General features: G+C 41.8%; 1 protein-coding gene across 3 annotated transcripts; it reads left to right on the plus strand.

The window, feature by feature from the left end:
- The first annotated feature begins 444 nt into the window (after nt 1–444).
- LOC139349791 (uncharacterized) lies at nt 445–17,120 on the plus strand. Of its 3 annotated transcripts, none has more exons than XM_070990780.1 (7): nt 445–699; nt 1,132–1,262; nt 1,794–1,894; nt 2,425–2,573; nt 3,565–3,793; nt 4,372–4,592; nt 14,928–17,120. In XM_070990780.1, the coding sequence occupies exons 2-7, from the start codon at nt 1,132–1,134 to the stop codon at nt 15,093–15,095; spliced, it is 999 nt and encodes a 332-aa protein (XP_070846881.1). In that variant the 5' UTR covers nt 445–699; the 3' UTR covers nt 15,096–17,120. The 3 variants fall into 3 exon arrangements, with proteins under 3 accessions (XP_070846881.1, XP_070846882.1, XP_070846883.1); XM_070990781.1 differs by having other exon boundaries at nt 587–699; nt 1,138–1,262; XM_070990782.1 differs by lacking the exon at nt 445–699 and adding an exon at nt 977–1,025 and having other exon boundaries at nt 1,138–1,262.
- The last annotated feature ends 1,184 nt before the right edge of the window (nt 17,121–18,304 follow it).

An 18,304-nucleotide genomic window follows, 5' to 3' on the forward strand; every position in this document is an offset into this window, starting at 1 on the left:
AACAACACTGGCTGCACAGCCCCAAAGTTTTGGATAATTTAAGTCTGAATCTGAACATCATGGCTATTTTTGCTGATATTTGCTTGGATCACAATGAATTCCTCTTGGTTGTTAGCACAGATGGTAACTAGCCTACATTCTGCACAATTTTGTGATGTTGTTCTTTCGGTTTGTTGGGTATAATAACTTAATATGGGGGAAATGAATGTCAGAGAGTCCCATACAAATTTCCCTCATGGACTAATTTTCCTTTAGCTGTAGAAATAATTCCTTATATGTTTATTAGTAAAGCTTCACAAGTCAAAGTAGTGATTTAATCTTTCTTTATTTCTTTCTGTGTGAGGGGAGATTAATTGCATAATTTCGCTGTCTTAAGACTGATGACAACTTTTGCCAAAGTGCATCATGTAAACACTGCAGGACTGAGTGACGTATCCTGACGTCATGTCTCCATGGGCGAAATATGATGCTGCAGGTGGTGCACGTGGTCCGCTGTTTACTTCTTCTAGGAACGTTGGGAGGGCTGCTGGAAAGGAGGAGGAGGGGGCGCTGAAATTGTGAAACAGCTTTCCTGGATAGAGTTACATTGCTCAGCGTTTGAAGAGACCCGTAGACCGACGTTAACGCCGGGAAAATGTCGAGCTGAATTCCCTCATTTTTCCTCTTGAAAGGCTCTTTAACCGGCGCGAGACCTCATCAGTACGTACTGTTTTGTTTTCGAGCTCGTGCGCGTCGCGCGTGCAGCGCTGCCTTTGCTCTTTGTTCTCTCCACAGGCTCCTGAAGTTCAGGTTCAAGTGGCGTCAACAACGCCGTAAAGCCTGAATGTAGCAGTTAGCTTTCAGGATGCTTTTACGGGACAGCAACAAGAGAAGAGGAATGGAAATGGTGTTTTTTAGTTGGAGTTGTTCGGCTACAACTTTGATTCAGAGGAAGCTTAACTACCACACAGACATGTTGGATTTGGCTCGAACACGATGTTTCATATAGTCTGAACAGCATGTTTGTGTCATTTTGACAGCAGGCTGTAAGCCAAACATAGTATTTAGACAAATTATTGCCTTCAGTTGCATTATATTTCCTGTATATTTGTCTCGTAAACAAACTGGCTGTCTGTTTTTGTGTTTTGTCAGATGAAGACTAGAATGCCTCAGCTTGGAAGCCTGTTCACCCAGTTTCACTTCAGCTCCAAAGCTTCGGAAAGTGCCCAAGGCCAGAGCTCAGGGCAGACACCAGCACTGCCTGACTTCATACAGCATGTCAGGTAAGCACTGTGGAAACTTAAAGTTGCACCAACATTTGAGATTTTAGAATAATACCACCCAACGTGGCTGTTGCCAAGCTTGTTTCCAGCTGCAGCAGGAATGTGTTTTCACTATAAAAAGCTCTAATAAATCTGCAGTACACATCCTGCCCAGCAATAAACGGCAGACAGACAAGCTTAGCAAGTATCTGGAGGACACAGTAGAGCATTCAGCAGCTCAGGAGCCAGATGTTTCCCTCAGGAGTTGGTGGAGGCTAAAACAGATTGAGAATATTAGACAGAAGCTAAACTCCAATTAGTTGCTGAAGTTGCTTTGTGTCTGCTGGACTCGTACGTCGCCAACTGTTAGTCAGCATGTTCACCATAACTTTATTAGACAATAATATGTCAATGTTGTGTTTGCAGCTTATTCCGCTGTCCCCAAGCGGCCAAAGTAACATGCATTAATGCAGCTTTAACATTTATTTTTATGCATGAAGAGTCCTTTCATACAAAATCTGAGCTAATATTTTCTATATATTTTCACTGTAGGAAACTCACCGGGCTCAGAAAGGAAGATCTTTACTGCAATCTGCGTGTCCCTGACCAGTTTCAGACCACCAAAGATGACATCAACATTGTTATCCTCACAGGTTGGTATCAAGGACAAAATGGCATGTCGTGATAGAGCTGGGCAGTCAGTCAATATAATACTGACATCATGTTATTGGAGCCTCCACACTGGCCCTTTAAATGTTTGTTTTCCAGGTCTTTCAGGCTGTGTTACATGTTGGTAAGCAGTGGCACATTCTAACAGGCCTGTAGTGTCTTGTCATAATAGGAACAGGTGTTACCACTTAACAACACTTTATGCAGTGAGCCAGCAACCACAACACCAGGATGCCCCAACTGAAGCAGCTAAATGGAATTCAGCCATCATTAATGTTGTCATTTTCACTCGTGTTTTTCCTACTGTGACAAAACGTTTTCACATTCACATTGCTGATGTTTGAAAGTGATGCAAAAGCACATTAGATACTGTGTTTCTTTGTGTCTTGAGTATTTGTTGTGCTAATTCCCATCCAGTTATTTGAGGCCCTGAGGCCCAGAGGAAGTAGCTGCAGTATTTGTGGTATGACTTCAAATCGCCACTTTGAATCACGCTTTCTTTCTTTTTCCCAAGGCCAGGGGATCTTCTGCATAGATGTGAAACCCTGGAGAGGAGTGGTGTCGGCTCGCAACCAAAACTGGCATGTGCAGGTGAAAGAAGAGGACCAAAACTTTACCAATACCTGCATTGAGCAGCTTGAAGATCCCCTCAAAGCTATCATGGTAAAAACAAGATACACATTTAGCTGAAATGTTGAAGAGCCATCATGGAAACCTAAATGTCAAACTGTCTGGCACACTTGTGTCCAAGGTCCAATCAATTGTCCAGCACATTGTTTTCATCCAAGCTCCAGTCGGGTTAAGAGATTCTGAGTCACCATAACAATTTAAATGGAAATTTCAAACACTACAGCAGGGCTTCCTAAACTTCCCGAGTGGTCGCTCTTCATTTGAAAGGCCATCATTGTGTTCACGGGTGGGGGGGTGAAAGCAGGCAGGTGCCTAAACACAGCTGTCACCTTATGTGCCGGGGTCTGCAGGAGTCATTCATTTCCATCTCTATAGATGCTCAGTTTGGACCAGAGTCTGATGGCAAACACACACGGCATTATTTAACAGTTCTGCTTGAATTGGACATATTAACTTCATTAATTTACACAAAGCAGATAGAGCTCGACCGGCTGTGCCAATTAAGAGTTGTATAATTTCTAATTGGTCCTTTTTAGAAATTGGATACTCGAGCATCGTGTATGAGTGTTTGTGTCAAATTAAAACTGAAATGATTTGTCAGTTGATGAGTCGACCAACAGAAAAACAGTTGATTAATCATTTGCTGCTCCTCTCTTTGTTATATTATTGTAATCTGAGTATCTGATGGTTGGTTAGAGAGAACAAGCTCAGTCAAACAGCACTTTTTTTGCTTTCAATGAATACAAACATGTTTTTTCTGCCAAACCGGTTTTAAATGAGCAAAAATCAAAACTTCTCAAATGTGACGCCGGCTAAAAAATCCTCTGCAGAACACAACAAATCTGACGAGACACTCAGCACTACTGTCTGTACAGGACTATAAAAGGACTAAAAAAAGCATAGTGAAGGCTGTTTTCATGTTTCCAGGCATTTTACAGACTTAACGATTAATCCCAAACTAATTGAGAGATGAATCAGTAATGAAAATAATCATCACTCGCATCACCACATTCTTCCCCTCTAGACCAAGACGGCTAACTTATGTGGCCACTTGAAGAGGAGTGGAGTGTCTGTGCGCCAAAGCCTCTTCTTCCCCAGGGTTATCTTCCTCTCTCCAGACTGCGAGCTGGATGAGGAGCTGAGGAAGAGGAGGGAGCTGGTCTCCCACAGCCAGATAAACGACTTCCTCGGGTCTTTCAGGGAGGGCTACATGGCCTGGATATCAGATGCACTGACTCCCTCCTGGCTCTCTGGTGAGTGAGTCTTCAGAATCTATGCATCAGTACCAGAGGGATGCAGCTGATGCTCTGATATGGTGGAAAAATCTCCATGTTAGCCTGTTTTTTTGTCCATGAGTGAGTCCTAAAACATGTGCTAGTGTCATGTGCTAATGCAGTTTCAGCTTGTTTCAGAAACAGACAAGAGGAGACAGACTGCTGCACTAATAATATAGAAAAGTGTCACTTGATTTGTGTTAATTCAGCCTTTTTTCAGCTAATCCAGGTGTTTCAAAGTGTTGTGTTTCCTGATTCTAGCGCAGTGCAGTGCAGTTGTCTTGCAGATAACTTTTGGAAGCAAGATGGTGACCATCAGTGGAAATGTCCTTGGTGTTGCATGTCATCCCTTCTCTGTCCCCCTCTAAAAAACGGCATAAAATGCTCAAAAAATCCTCACAATAATCAGAATCTCACTGTCCTTGAAGATTTTTTCACTTGTTTTAATATACTAACTTTTTGGACTCGACTGTGTGGCCTTTTCCAATACACAACGTTAAATCAAACAGGCTCATGACAGGAATGCTGCCATGTTAACTTGTTGTTTTGTCCTGCAGGTCATCTGTCGTACAGGCAGATGGAGTCAGTGCGGGAGGTCCTGAGGAGGGTGGGAACGTGGGATCTGGTGCGGCTGCACTGTGGCGAGCAGCTGAAAGGAGACTACCGGGGCTGCCAGTACATCGCTCTCAACCGACAGGAGACAGACACGCTGGAGTTCACCAGAGTCAAAACCCTGTCAGCTGATTCGCTGTGGGCCCTGCTGGGACACGTTCCTCAGGTCAGTCCGCTGCACCGGCTCTGATGAGCCACCAGGACCGGAGCTGCTGTCAGGAAATGAGGGTGGAGTGAACCAGAAGACCAGCAGGTGGCAGTAGTGCGTCATGACTCAGTTTTCAATCTCCTCCTTCAGTCTCCTCTTCTGGGAACTGGAAAAACACAGGTTTGATTTAGGTTGAAGAGTGCAGAGCGTGACAGCAATTTTAGAGTTATTTGAAAACAATTAGGGAGATTTTTAATTAAGAAACATCAGAATATTACTATATCCACATGAGATTAAGTGATTAGAATACCATTTTGGCAGTCAGCTGTCAGGTTTTACAGTTTTTCCACCACATCACAGAAAGATAATCTATAATTACCAAGCCAAATCAAACTAACTACAGGTTTTATTTATTTAGAAGTAAAGCAATTAGACTCATTTCCCAAAAGAATCTCTATTTCCCAGTCGAGAAAAAGCAGATCAAGGCTTTTTTTCAAGACCTGTTTGCCTACCGTCACTCCGGTGAGCTCTCTAAGATCATTTCCATGAACACTCCTCGTGTTAATTACTGTCTTAACTCTTCAGTTTTTTCATTGAGGTCAGGCATTCTGTCTGCCTGCAAGGCACTCATTAGCTCACTTTACTGAATCAAGGCACTGCACGGTCTGAAAAGCCTCATTTGAGCTTATTATTCTCACATCGGTCGATGTTTTCGATTATTATTGTTTATTTTATTCCAAGGTAATGAATGGATTTAGCTAATTGGTATCGTGCTGTCACTCCAGGTGGCATGAAAGGAAATCTTAACTATCACTGTGGCAATGAAAATAAAGGTTGCAGCAGTCAGAGTGATATTTATACAAAGTGATGTTTTGGATGCTGTTTTTACCTTAAATTAAGTAGATGTTAGACAGACAAATATCACAGCTCTTAAGGTCCAGCGAGTGCCACCCCTGGTCAGCATCCATTACAGATTTCACACCCGGACACAGCACCCAAACACTGCTGGCTTTCCTTACAGACTCCACTCAGGCTTTAGTTCGCCCACCCCCCAAACAACCAGACTGTATGTGCTCTCCCCTCTTGCCTCCAGCTGCTGTGTATTTGATACATGACCCAACAATCATTAGACAGTCTCCAGTGGGCCCTTTTCTAGCCCAAGGGGACACACACGGCGACAACAAAATATATTATTTTCAAAGAAATATTTGTAAATGGAGGCCCATAATTCACAAAGAAACGCGACATGGAGACTGTATGCTAAATACTCTGCTGAGGTTCAAAAACAATAGACAGGCTTATATGTTTGTTTCCATTATCAGATTCCAGGTATTCAGCTGCAGTAACCACCAGGAAAAAGATATTTTGCAATTGGATTTGTGGAGTAAACTTAAGTAAGATTTTGCTCCTTTGGACTTGACTGTCATCCACTCTCTTTTTTTTTTTTTTTAAAGATCTTTGCTCGTGTGCAGCAGCTGCGAGGGGAAGCTCGGGGGGTGGCAAAGAAACATGATAGCTCCCCCAGGCGTATTTTCAGAGCCCAGAAATAATGCATGCTTTTGATTTGTTACTTGTAAACACACAGGGTAGAAGATCTGCGATATGACCCGCAGTTTCACTCAGGCATCTGTTAGGTTGTAAGAAGTGGCACCAGATGCATCCACAAAGCCACCGTGGAGGCTCTAGGTGTGTTTTCTGTGGGCTCAGTCGATTACTCTGCCGAGAATGGGATGTCTGCATGTCCCCAAAGTGGAGAATGATTGAGTAGAGTGGCTGTAATTTATTAATTATGGTCTATATTCTTAGACCACGGTTCTGGCTTCATTCAATTTGTATGGATTGAGGGGTAATTACGGTGTGGGTGTGTGTGTGTGTGTGTGTGTGCGTGCGTGTGTGTTAGGGAGACTGAGAAAGAGCTAAAGATCTATTCATGTCATTATTTCAAGTGCAGGTTACTTATGTTGTTCATCTTCTTGTCATCTCCCATTCTGAAACTTGGCTGTTTCATGAGGTTTTTGTACCAGTTTATTTAATGAGGTTTATTCAGCAGGAGCAGAAATGGAGCCGCCGTGTTTGAAAAAACTCTCCTTACTCATGTTCAGCATATAGAGTGTCTACTAATTGCATAGCTGAGAAACAACAATCGAGTTCTTTCGACCGTAACTTGACTACAGCAGCCTGTCAGCTGATTAATAGAAGCAAAGCCACCGGGCGAAAGCTGCAAATCCACTGACAACATCTTGGCTAACAAATTATCAGACATCGGTTACCGGAGATACATCTTGTCTCTCTGACTGGCTGCAGATTCCACACAGATGCAGCTTGTTAATTTAACTCCACGCTGACATTCCTCTCTGTTTGGCCATCTCCCAGGCTGCACGCGTCACAGGCCTGTAATGGACAGGCTGGTGCGCCTGGTGCTCAGCACAGAAAAGACGGAGAGGGGAGACATCAACTGCTTTGTGGTGATAATGAATGGAGGCACACAAAAGGCCAGGAGCTGGCCATTTACAAAGCCTGCAAATTCTGCTGCCTAAATAGATGATATTGGCAGCCAGAGTGGCTTCTTGGTCTCTTTTTATGTAGAGAAAAACAGCATTCAGCCATTTAAAGAAAATATATGCAGCACTATGCATTGGAAATCATTTATAACGAATAAGGAAGGATCTTATGTGCGCTGTATAAAATTTAGTTTGCTTAAAAATCTATATGAGCATGGCAGTAATTTTTCTGAAAGCCTGTGTACTTGAAAAGGATGTTTGTGGACCACGTAAACCAGCACAGGCGTGTATTTTCGGTTACCAGACGTGAAGCAAGAACAGAATTTATCGCCCTGCAGGGTTCACTGTTCATCAGCTTCATCAAGAACTCAACTAAACTTGTTGTCTGGTTGGTTTCTGTACCGGAGAAAAGTTTCAAAGTGAAGTTTTCTGAGGAATTTCCCACATAGAAAGATCTATTAGTTGCACAGCATTTTTCAACAAAAATGAAAATTGTGGGGAAATTACCAGGATGTTCAGATTTCTGTAATTGCAGCGTCGCTCTCGAAAGGAAACTGGAATTGGAAATAATTTGCACCAGAGTGTGTGTAGGAAGCTGCAGAGGAAAGCTAACCATGCAATTACACATGAGAAGAGTGCTGCAGAATCACAAGTGTCTGTAATGAACTAGTGAAGACACCAGCACTTACACGGTGGAAGGCAATGATAAAAGCCGCCTTGTAATGGCGTGTGATTAAACTTGGTAAAATCTATTTTTTCACTCGAGCACTAAGCCACTGTGAAGAGTCCCGTGGAGAGATTCTGCATCTGTCAATTTGAAGATGACTCAATGTGTTTCCTCCAAATTCATCACCCAGCATGCAATACCAGTCATTTTAAAGGGCTCTTCAAGCGCTCTTTTGTTAATTTAGTTAAACATCACCCGGTACAGTTCATGTTTTACACATTCCTACTTAACACAGGTGGAGATTGAGTTTCAGTAAATTTGAATACATGTTTAAAATAAAGCTCCAATCCATTAATATTCATTACAAAATAATTTCCTTGAATGTGGAATGAAGCTGTGGTTTGTGCGAGATGCACAGTATACAATGCTCTCTGTGATGCCCATAAATATTCTATGTTTATACTCTTATATTGTGTACTGAGTGTTTGGTAGCACTTCATATCCAGGTACATGTTTCCAGCATTAACCTGTTTCTTATTAGCATGCATATTAGCCTCATATTGGCTCTTTATTAGTCATTATAAAGCACTTATTAACGCTTTCTTCTGCATGACAACATTCCACAACTGCTAGACTACTTGGATATGCGTTCATTCATCAAGAGGTTTTACTCAATAACCTCCTAATTACTGCTTCTAGATAGTAAGAAAGTTGTTATACATGAATTATAATGTTAATAACTGAACCATGACCTGTAATAACCCAGTGTAAGGCATTAATAAGTGCTTTATAATGACTAACAAAGAGCCAGTATGCTTCTAATTCGCATGCTAATAAGCAGCTAGTTAAGGTGAATATGTGTATGTCAAGATATCACAGCTGAATTGTGGTCAGTTGTGATGCTTTACATTAGATAAAACTGATCAAATGTGCAAAAAAAAACCCCATTCATATCTGATTTTGTCAGGGTTTTTTTTTAGGTTTTTTTAGGAGCTGAGACATTCTGGTGATTGCTTGATCGACAGAAAGTGATTCTGCAGCTGTTTTCATATGCGATTTATCACCTTTTCCTTCATTTTCCAAGCAAAAATGTCAAATGTCCTCATGTACAGCTTGTCTAACATGAGGATTAGATGCTTTTCTTTGTATGTCACTGCATTGTTTTTAAGTTTTCTACCGTTAGTTTCATCTTCACAACATCTCTTTGGGCTCTGGGAAACAGTGATCAACTCTTTTCACTGTTTTTTGACATTTTTATAGAGAAAATGATTAATAAAGAAAACAATGGGCAGATTAATCAGTAATGAAAATAACTGTTAGTTGCAGCCGTAATGATATGATCATATAGCAATACGGCTCCACTGAAACTCAATAAATGATCATTTTGAATTATTGCCCAGACTTTTGAAAGGGCATTTTTAATAAGACCATAAAGGCTTCATACAAGACTTTTCCTACCAATGATCCTCTGACGTCATCCAATTTGGCATCAAATGCCGGATTTAGTATCTACCAGAAACTTTTCTCCAGTCACCGGCCGAGATGTTAATTTTATCTCATTGAGCTCAGCTATTTGTTGTTGGGCTTCAGGATATTACGGTGATCCCAGTATAGGTAGTGAGATATGATCAATAGGGATTCATGAATAATGAAGAGGCCGAGTGGAGCAGAGACACTTAATTACAGTTTCAAAAGCCATTCTCGTTAATTGAGGAGAATAAAGGTGCTGAAGTGGACTGAATGGCAACAGTAGAATTTTTTAAATGCGGCTTTCTTTCTTTCTTTTTTTTTTCAGCAAAACCCTCAATGACTGCTGAAAAACACCAGCTGGTTATTGGCAAGTTCTCACTGTAATATCATAGTTTATTTTGTGTGCTCTCAGTCCATTTCCTCTGACCACCTGTGAGCAGACTATCGCTCTTTTAATGTGAGGGATAATATGCTGCATGTCCAGACAGTGTGCGGCCACTGTGCGCAGCAGATACAGTATGTAATTGACAGCCCTGCCATCTGTTACAGTTATGTGAAATTATGGGTAAACTAGTTAACAGACACTTTGGCCCATTGTCTGTTGTTTTGATAATCACCCTTAATAACGGACGGCATCAATATGGTCTTTAAACCTGATTTGGGAGTTAATGGAGTCAGATGGGGGCAGTCAGTGTATGCTCTGGGGGTAATGCTGTTAGAGATGTTTGTAAAGAGCAAATTAAATCAGTCATAGATTGTGCCCTCTCAAGTCAGCCAGACAACCAGACCCATTGAGGAGAAAAAGGAGGGGGATTCATATTTGAACCTCTCGCAGAAAATGCACTTACGTGGATGGAAATAAAGTCAGAGCTGGGTGAATGGATGTAAATGGTTATTGCCATGAGTCTAATGGCTTCCTGTTAGCTGAGGCAGGTTGGTTGGAAGCAGAGACGTAGCTATTCAGAATTTAACCAGCCGTCTTTTGCGTTCAAGGCTGTAGATAAATGTAGTTATTGCCGTAGACGGTAATGTCACCGATCCAGAGTTTAGGCATCTTAATGGAGGTTCCACATCTGGAGCACACAACAGTTCAATTCTGATGTTTTCTTATGATGCTGTTGGACTGATACCATTCTGGGGACTCATGTGCTCTCCTCTTGCGCCGAAAATTATTCAACAATAATAAAAAAATAATTAAAAAGTCTTTTATCCAGGAAAAACGCCAAACATTCACCTGGCATTGTCAGACATGAGGATTTCCTCCTTTTTTTCATCTAATTTCACTGTAAATTTGATTAATACCTGTTGGTTCTGAACTCCTGGTTGGTCAAAACAAGCTTTTTGAAGATGTCACCTTGTTTTATTCACTAAATAATCAGTGAATTAAAAAATAATCCCCAGATTATTTATTTCAGTAGGTAGTTGTGCAAAGATTCGCTCTTTGCATTGATGCATTGATGCTAATGTCAATACTAATACAACTACTGCTGCTACTTTCACAGCAATCATTAAGGCTAAGATGAGCAAACATTTAAAACGACAACACAGTACCAGTGCAACAAAGTACCATCTGCACTGTTGTACCTGGATTACTGTAACGACGCTTTGTTCCACACTGTCTGAAAAGACGAGAATCTAACTGGTGCATACTTTACATGTTCATAGTTATGTAACTTTTCATGGTATATGCAGGCTGTTTAAGCACTGCATAGTGCTCGTGCCCACGCTTTGGCACAGTGGGTGGTAAAAGGCTGATTTCGCTTTATATTCCCTATAAAAGATATTGAATTTTATGGTCTGTTAAAGGGCAGTTTTTCTGTTTGACAACCCTGTTTTCAGTGTTCGGTTTCATATCCTAATATTTAGTGGAAAAAAATGAAACCTGACTTTTTGCATCTTATTCAAGAATGTGAAAAGCATAATCTGTCTTGAATTGCATCCCCAGTCTGAAGAATTTAACTTCATCAAAGTGCTGATAATCCAGGGATTTACACCTCTGCTCAGCAGGTCCTTAATTTATTCACGCAGCGAGCCAAACCGCACATGTTTACCTAATTGCCTTGTTAAATCCAGCCAAAATGACAGCGAACCACTTTTGGTCCGATTCCATCGCGTTTGGCTCCTCGACAAAGATGTTTGGTGCGTCGGAGGCGTGTTGCTCGCTGTTCCTCCCCTTCTGTGTCTGGTGAGACACGGCGTGGAACAAAGAGCCCGTCGTCTGAAGCTGGTGTGGCGTTACGCTCACTCAGAGTTCACCTGAAACACTGCACCCATGGCTCCAGGTAACAGCCCCCACTGACTGATACCCCGCTGGGATTCTTTGACTTTATCGGGGGAAGAATCTGAACTTTGTGAATGGCAATACATGCAGGTGGTGACACGTCCCTACCCAATTACACAGATCCTCACATTATTCACCTGTCAGAGCTTAAATCCCAAATCACATCTATACTTAAAAATAAAAATAGACGATCTACTGTGTGTAGTCACAATGCAAAGTGCATGATGCAGGTTCTTTAGTTTTGGATTTCTGAATGATCGTTACAGCCAATTGGCTGAGAATCTGTGCCGTAAACATCCCTGCAGGTAGAGGATAAGGAAGCCGGTGCGATCGCTGTGGGCTGTTTGTAAGGAGATGATGAGTTGTCGTCTTGAGTTTAAGAGTGTAAAAGGTGAACAGTGAACCAGAGGCAGGATTTATGACTTTTAGCAGACGGTAAATAAGAAGACGGAGGTTGTCTCATTGAAATGTGAGGAGTGATGTCATTCACACGACTGCCCCGGCACAGAAAGTGAGAGGCGGATCGGGGGGAGACACCGTTAGTTGAGCTCTCAGCCCTTTGTGTGACACCCAACCTTCGCCCCGAGGGTCCTGTCCTCGCTGTGAAGTGTTGTACACCCACATTCAGGCCTCTCTGTGCCTGAAAAAGTAATGACTCTCTCAGTTGTGGACAATGCAAGCACAAGTGAGACCTTATTTATAGCAACTATTGATCTGGTCATCCTGTCACTTGTGCTGCACTTCATCTTAAGTGCAGGATGCAGATCGCACTTTGAATGACATTGTTTTTTTAACGTCAGCACCTCCTTTGCTCTTTGTTCTTCTGCTGTAATTTAGATTCAGTATCGTCTTTAGCTTCAGACACTTGCCTCAAGTGGCTGAGAGGGTAACATGTGGTGACAGTTCCTGTACCTGACACACCACCTGTGCTCAACAACCCCTGGCAGGCAGGTTGTCTAGACCTCACAGAGCTCCCTGATTTGAGTTTGTGCCAAAGATGGCAGCGTACTTCCTTCCTGTGGGGCAAAACGTGGTCAGCGTAGCAGTTCATCAAGCTTGTTGTGGTGCTTTTGATCTGCTTGGTAAATGCTGCTTTTATTAGGCCTCCATGCCTTTGATAGCTGTGGCTAGAGGCATTATGTTCTCAGGTATATTTCAGGAGCACCTTGAGGGAATTTCTTTAAAGTTCAAGCATGAACTGATTAGACTTAGACTTAGACTTGACTTTATTGATCCCAATTTGGGAGATTCTTAGAGTTTGGTAATTATGATTGAATTTCACCCAAATGTCTCAGAAGATAAAATGAAGTGTTGACATTTTATGTCCAAAAGGTCAAAGGTCAGCTTCACTGTGACATCATAATGTTCTGCAACAACATATTATTGAACACCATAACTCAGGAGGCAGAGAGTGAACATATTCCACATTTGGTCAGATACTGAACTGGTGACGCTAATCTTGGCCAATCCACCTTCAAACTGTGCTGATTGTTTAGATCATACATAGGCTGTGTGTGTGTGTGTTTGTGTGTTTAGCATCTCGTGCTCCTCATGCCATATGAAATGAACACTTTTTCCTCTCCTGACCACCAGTATTGCGTCTGCTCCACACAAAAATTGAACTACTCAACTTTAGTTGCATTGAATTAGTTAATTGCTGATTGCCGACTATTACATTTGCCTATGATTTGTTAGAATAATTCCTCTGTGATGTCTTTGTGTTGGTTTATATGCCTCTCTGCCACCAGCTGTCATGAAGCTACTTTTTCATGCATCCCAAATTAATAGACACTCACTCGTTCTGAAGTGTCTGATGCTATTGTAACACAAGCCATGTGGCATTCGGCCAAGGCTGCAATATAAGACACAATTGTTCCATTTTTTTCCTCTCTCTCTGTCTGTTTTAATGCACAGTAATAAGTAAGTAAATGGTGGAAAGATGTGTGTCTGAAAGCGCGGCGGCCTTTGTTGCAGATAATTAGGTTAGCAGCAAGAGTGTGCAGGTGTTGAGGGTGTGCTGTGCGCCCGCGTTGCGTTATCGACTTGCTCATATTCGTAGGCTGTCAGGGGTGTCGCACTTCCCATCAGCCCCAAAGCTCACCAACCTCTTCACTATTAAAATGATCACTTTCAATAGCAGACAAAGGAAAGAGGGAACATATCTAGTGCAGGGTATTTTCCCCACCTCTAATGCTTATCTGCCTTTTGATGTCGGCGTAATAAAAGGCCTATTGGGCTTCCACAATGACCTGCAAAATGGACAAGGGCCGATATACTGGGCTCTGACTGTCGCTACCATTAACTAAAAGGCCCAGACATTATGGAGAGCCGGGGATGAAAGAACATGGAAAAAAAATAATAATTGAAAAATTGCCTAATGCTAAAGTGAAAGAAAATGGAACTGTGAAAAGGCACTGTAATATTCTGTTATCCCCTGTAAATGCAGCCAAACAAGAGATGCAGCGAGGCATTCTTTTTGAAATGGATGTGGTTCAATTACCTGCATGTCTAAATCTAGTTAAGGCTTCCATTGTCAGGCTCAAACATAACAGGCAGTTTTGATGTAGTGTTAAAGCGTATTATGCCCTACAACCTACATAAAATCAAGAGAGGTATGACTCCATTCAAGATGTGGAGGGGAATTAAAAAAGCTCACCGCGAAAACAAGGTTAATTTAATATTTATTCTGTTTCAGGCTGCCGTTCGGATCACCACTCCAAAACAGTTGCACAACATTTTTGCAGGGGTTAAGGAAAATTTTATTTATTTTTTAGCTTTTGAAGGCTATTTCAGTGGATGACTAATTGGTCCCTCAGGCGGAGCTTCCTGCCACTATTATCTTCCAATAAAAGGAAAACTGATTTTTTTATTTTTTTTTTTAGCATGCAGTATATTTGGCCAAGTTAAAACTACACACACCGGAATGAACTATCAAAAAGTATAGCTGACAAAAATTTGTTCATCAACAGATTATGTATGACTACTGATTCTACTTCATTTCAAGGACCAAATTTCAGTGTGAAGCACCAGCTGCAGATTTAAGTATAGTCATTTAAATGCTGTTAAACAAACCAAATTTAGTCGTTATTTACTCATCAAAACTACACTTTCTGGGTCAACCAGGACCCCAAGTTTGACAGAAAAGTTTATATCACCCATTATTAAACCCAGTTTTTCTTCCAACAGGGCAGAATCAATAGGTTCATCCTGCCTCTTCAGCCCACAGACTAAGCAACAGCTTGTGCACATGGAGGTCAAACGTGAAAGTCATGCGTGTGTGTTCTTGTCTGTGGTCAGAGGTCAGGAGGTCCCAGTCAGGGTCATGACCCCAGCAACGTCCAGGAACAGCACTTTGTTTTCTTTTTTGTAGCCAATTGAAGATGCTCTCACTTTATAGCCATAATTATCTGTATTCTGTTTGCTCTTCTCTGCAGCTCACAGTTAAAATGTACAAGCGTGGATCTCAGGGCTGGCTGGGTAAATCCCTCAACGCCACCACCACCATCCCCTCCAACACCTTTGTGATCTTCAGGATCAGCGGGGAGGAAGCGGATACCAAAATCCCAGCCAACACCATTCACAGCATCACACTCAGCATGTGATAGTGTGTGTATATCTCAGTGAAGACGATAGCCATCAGAGGAAGCCTTCTTAATTACAAGTGTGCAGATGCAAAAAAAACCTCTTAGTTTAGCTCAAATGTAATCATATTTTTACTGAGTGTCTTTTTCTATGCAGGGGTTGTATTTTATGTTGTACTAACAGAAGTACTGAATGTCTTTAAGTGAGCGTTAATTGTACAATCCCGATTCCAAAAAAGCTGGGACGCTGTTTAAACAAAGCACCCATGTAGTAATATCCTTCATCCCATCATGTGTTCACAAACCTCGCTCCATCCTCGCTTGTGATTGGCTGAACCTTTCCAGGATGCCACTTTCATACCCAATCATGATACTATCACCTGTAACCAATGAGCCCGTTTACCTGTGGATCGGAACAGGTGTTTTTGGAGCTCTTGTCCCAACAAAAATCAATGAAGTCAATGAGGTAACATATATCGTCCCACCTTTTTTCGAAACGGGGTTGCAAAGGAAGAAAGAAAAAAAAGGAAAGATCCATTCGCCAATTTTCCTGATTCTCTAATCCTCAGCGGCGATATTATGTAAATGAAGATGGTTTCAGACAATTAGCCTGATTAACTTTCTCTTGTTTTGAATTTCTAGGGCTGGCCCACACTTTACACTAGCCATTAATTAATCATTATGTTAGCTGATTGTGTCGCGTCAGTTCAGAAATGAAGTGTTTAATGTGTTAATTGTGGCGGTTAAAGACTGGTGGCCTCCAGCACAACGAGGGCCAAGCATGTTACCGCCTGTAGGGGTTTAATGGGCGGTGATTTACGGTCTGTTTAGATGGTGTAACTGTAAGGTGCTTTATTAATATGCTCCACCGCACAGAGGAGATGATAACATATTCAAGAGAGCACAGGCGCAGCCACCAGCACCATTCATAACTGTGTCTGAGTCACTTTCCATCAGTTACCAGGCTTGCACAGCTGCGCTAACAGCTAGCAATTGTATTTACTGTGCCTGGCAGTGGCCAAAATGAAGTTATTTCCATTAAGATATCAGTGCCTTTAGCTAATGCAATAGAAGGAGCTCTCTGTGTTGATGGTATCTCTTTGCATGGCATCTCTCTACCTGAAACATCATTACACTGTACTCAAGCTCCTCACGTTTTTCAAATGTCTGTTTGACAGTTTCACCTGAGGGTCACATCATTGGTGCTTGGACAAACAGCACTGCGCTGTTTGCATTTGTAGACGCACATTTTTTAGACTGGTTGTTTTCAGATCTTGGTCAATGCTGCTTGAATTTCTAAGTGTTTTGATGAATTGATCGTCGTTGCATATTTAAACTGAAAGAGGGTCTTCAGGGACTGTTTTCTCCACAACACTTGACAAACTGACAGCATCAGATGATCTGGGATTAGACGGACATTCAGGAAATGACTCTTATGTCTGATAAGTGGTGGGTGCATGCAGGTTTTACTGTGGCTTCATTGTACCTTAATATGACTATTTTGGTCACTGTTTTGTTCATATTTTGTTTGTTCTTAAACACTTCAAGCACTTTCAGCATCAAGCCAACTTAAGAAGCATGATTGTTAAGCATGGTTGTTTTATTCATTGGTGTGTTTTGTTCTTTTTAGTCATAGTAAAACCCTCAAAAAAAAAAAAAAAAGACTTTGGACGCTGTGTGAAACATAAATAAAACTAGAAAATCATTTGCAAGAGTCCATGCAGTAATATCCTTTATCCAGTCATGTGTTCACAAAGTGGTCACGATACTCTCACCTGTTACCAATTAACCTGTTAACCTGTGGACTGATCCAAACAGGTGTTTTTGGAGCGCTCCACAGCTTTCCCAGTCTTTAGTTGCTTCTGTCCCAACTTGTTTTAAACATGTTGCTGCATCAAATTCAGATAAGTATATATTTACAAAAATCAATGAAGTTGATGATTATTTATGTCTTACACTGCGTCCCAACTGATTTTGTGGAATTGTGTTTTAATGTTTACATGTATTTGTACTATCTGCTCTCATAATAAAAGGATTTTGTGATTTAATGCTTCTCATTGTGATTTATACAGTTTTGGAACAAGGTGCTTCCAAAGGAATTGCTTTCACCTGATAATAATAATCTGTAATATTCAAAGTCATCTGTCAGTGTTAGGCCACAAAGTTTCTCCAGACTTTGGTTTGAGAGATGGAGGGCATCCATCAACAGCTCACTCTGCCCTTTGAAAGCATGTAGCACGTCTCCAGCACGGTAAAAGACTGGATATTAGGAATGGATGACTGGCCACAGGGACAATGCGAGCTCTGTTGGGCAGCGTGGTGGCAAGAGGGAGGGGAAACTGAGCGGAAATGGACATGGAGATCAGACCAGAACATAGTGTGACAAGGTAACAAGGTAAACTGATCCAGGCTGCAATTCCTCTGGAAACTGAATCAATGAGGGTTCTGTTCATATGGAAATCCTCCCGGATATCGAGTTATGGTGAATCTATAGCACAATAGAATCAGCTGGAAATATGCCATTGTTTACCTTTGGAGTAAACTCAGAGGTACATCATACAACATGCAGATATTCTGAGTAAGTTCCATGTTTCGACCTATAGAAGTGAACCAGTGCGTCCGGGAGGTGAAGAACTAAAAGTCTTGACCCTGCAGTAAGACCATGTGTCCAAGTTTGACCTCTTCCCATTCAGCACAGTCCCGAGGGTTGTCAGGTCAGGTGACTGGTTTGACCTTTCATGGAACTGGGAAATCCTGCACCACAGTGCTGTATTCATGGGTCAGTACCCGAGGACAGAACTGATTTTCACCTGCCTGAACGCAGATGCAGTTTGACAGCCGAATTTCAGCGCTGAACAAACTCCACAAACAGTTTGACCATATTTTGTGACCCCCCCCCCCCCCCACGTTTACTGTGATCGTGCTGCTTCAGCTTGACTGGCTGAAGGTTCTGATGAGGCAGAGGTCAAAACACTCTTTTTAACTGTAATATTTTCTGAGATGCTGCCTGCTTCATCTGTAAAGGGCCCTAGAGATGAGACAGTGTTGTACTGAGAGTCTAACCCCAGGGGAAAAGCTGTGTTTACTGTAAGTGGGGAAACAGTAAGGACTGACTCTTGGCTCTGATTGCGTCTCTACATAAACACAATGTGAACACCAAATGCACTGAAACTGCCAACGCATTAAGCAGTTAACAGCTCTGGACGTCATTTGCGTCTGGCTGTAATCAC

The sequence above is a fragment of the Chaetodon trifascialis genome, chromosome 21 (assembly GCF_039877785.1).
Source record: "Chaetodon trifascialis isolate fChaTrf1 chromosome 21, fChaTrf1.hap1, whole genome shotgun sequence".
NCBI classification, from domain to species: domain Eukaryota; kingdom Metazoa; phylum Chordata; class Actinopteri; order Chaetodontiformes; family Chaetodontidae; genus Chaetodon; species Chaetodon trifascialis.